At 40.7% G+C, this 1,886-nt stretch overlaps 1 protein-coding gene across 1 annotated transcript in view; it reads left to right on the forward strand.

Annotated features, from left to right (window-relative positions):
- The window catches only part of LOC118406994 (sodium-coupled monocarboxylate transporter 1-like), a 31,355-nt gene that overhangs the window by 1,493 nt on the left and 27,976 nt on the right, over positions 1-1,886 (forward strand). The window contains exon 2 of the mRNA XM_035807400.1: positions 1,626-1,781. Within this exon, the coding sequence (XP_035663293.1) occupies positions 1,641-1,781 (141 nt within the window). The 5' untranslated portion in view covers positions 1,626-1,640. The remainder of the gene's footprint in view (positions 1-1,625; positions 1,782-1,886) is intronic.

A 1,886-nucleotide genomic window follows, 5' to 3' on the forward strand; every position in this document is an offset into this window, starting at 1 on the left:
CGAAGCAGTGAACGAACGCAGCAATGCCGCAAGCGTGCCGCACGTCAAGTGAGAGGGGGCCTTTAGTGTTGCCCAGGGTCTGGGGGTTTCAAACTCCTTGTTGTAGACTTTGTACGCCAATGTCTAATGGTGCTCATTCGTGCTCAAACCGCTCGAAGTTCTTAAAAATTAAAAGTGGACCTGACAGTTTAAGTCCGTAGGCTAATTTCAAGAACCTAGCATTAGCATAGGGCTATGAATTCTTGCCCGAAGGCTACCTGCAGGTAACATGGGAGATTCAGACAAAGTAAGAAAAAAAATATATCAAAGGTGTCTACTCTAGTCTAAAACTAGTAAAGCTAACTCTAGATTCTTGGTCATTGGGTTCGACTCCTTTCTCGAAGACAATGGAAGGCGAAAGATCCCACATTTTCTATGATGTGTGGGTTTTGTGAAGTTAGAAGGAGAATAGGTTTCTTTTTGTCGGTGAATGTTAAGAAGTTTGGATGGAATTTGGTGGCCTCTTCAAACGACTCTTTTCTTTCGTTATCGTAGAAAGAGCAGTTTGACATAAAATGAGCTTCGTCTTCCATGTTTGACGTGCACTGTTTGCACGTTCTTATACACACAGAATATAATACGATGGCGATGGATAGTGATTGGTATTGTTGTAAAAGTAGACTATTCAAACACTGGTGTGGGCTATATCTAGACACTTTCGCCTTCTGTCTTATGTTTTTGACAAAACGTCCCACTTTTTATAAAAAAATCGGACCGGTAGAGTCAAGTATCCTATATCTACCGGTATATTATAACGGTATAGGTATAGGGGTACGGGCGTGAGATGTCGTTATATTTATCTAGTGTAAAGACAGTTGTCGTCTGCCCCTTGACACCACATGTGATACTAGTATATGTCCGCTATGTTATGGGATAGCCGTCTACTTGTTAATGGATGAAAATCGTGAAGCTATAATGTTTGCATAATTAAGATGATTGAATAAGAGCGGCAAAGGGCTCATTCTGATAATAACTTTATTTCCCTTCAGAAAAGTAAGCATTTATATAGAATGTTGGCTACTTTCAGTTGCCTTTGTATGCATAAAGCATATGTGTGATGATGCATGCTTATGGACTTAGGACTATGTCTATGCGATGACCTCGATCATGTAATTTGTATCTTTGTTATATTACACACGACCGAAAAATCAACACCGCCTGTCGTTTTAAGGTTTTCTATAACAAAGTTAAACACGACCTGTCGCTGTTCTCATTGGCAGACTATGTGGTCTTTCCAAATAAAGATGATATTAAAGGAAAAAATACAGAAAAATCAAACATAACACAAAGCCTAAATAAAGGCTTACAAAACCAAAAGAATATATATTGTTAAGAGGCCATTTACGACAGAGTCCACCAACATTCCCTCAACCGAGACGGGGGCCGATACCAACTTCCAAGTATCTTTCAACCTTTGCTGACGTCACCCTTCCGATCTGGATGTATGACACAGGCTTTGGGTTATTCAACTTGATAAGGATCAGAGGACTGATCGAAAGTTTGTTAGTAAGCGCTTTATTCTATGTACGGATATAAAGTTTAAAATTGCAACATAGATATGTTGTTTTTTTCTATTTTTCCTTTAGTAATCCGGCCCCAGGATGGTACTGGAGGGTCTAGCAGAGCCGGACCTGCCGCTGTTCTCAGTGGCAGACTATGTGGTCTTCTCTCTCATGATCTGTATCTCCGCTGGTATCGGCATCTACTATGCATTCTCGGGAGGAGGGCAGAAAACAACAAAGGTTTGTTAGTTTGTTTATTCGTTAAATATCCGACGTCTGGTCCAGTTGTTAGAAGAAGAGGGAGTAACGGAGCAGTGTGTGTGTGTGTGTGTGTGTGTGTGTGTG

This window comes from Branchiostoma floridae, chromosome 19 (genome assembly GCF_000003815.2).
Source record: "Branchiostoma floridae strain S238N-H82 chromosome 19, Bfl_VNyyK, whole genome shotgun sequence".
Taxonomy (NCBI): Eukaryota; Metazoa; Chordata; class Leptocardii; order Amphioxiformes; family Branchiostomatidae; genus Branchiostoma; species Branchiostoma floridae.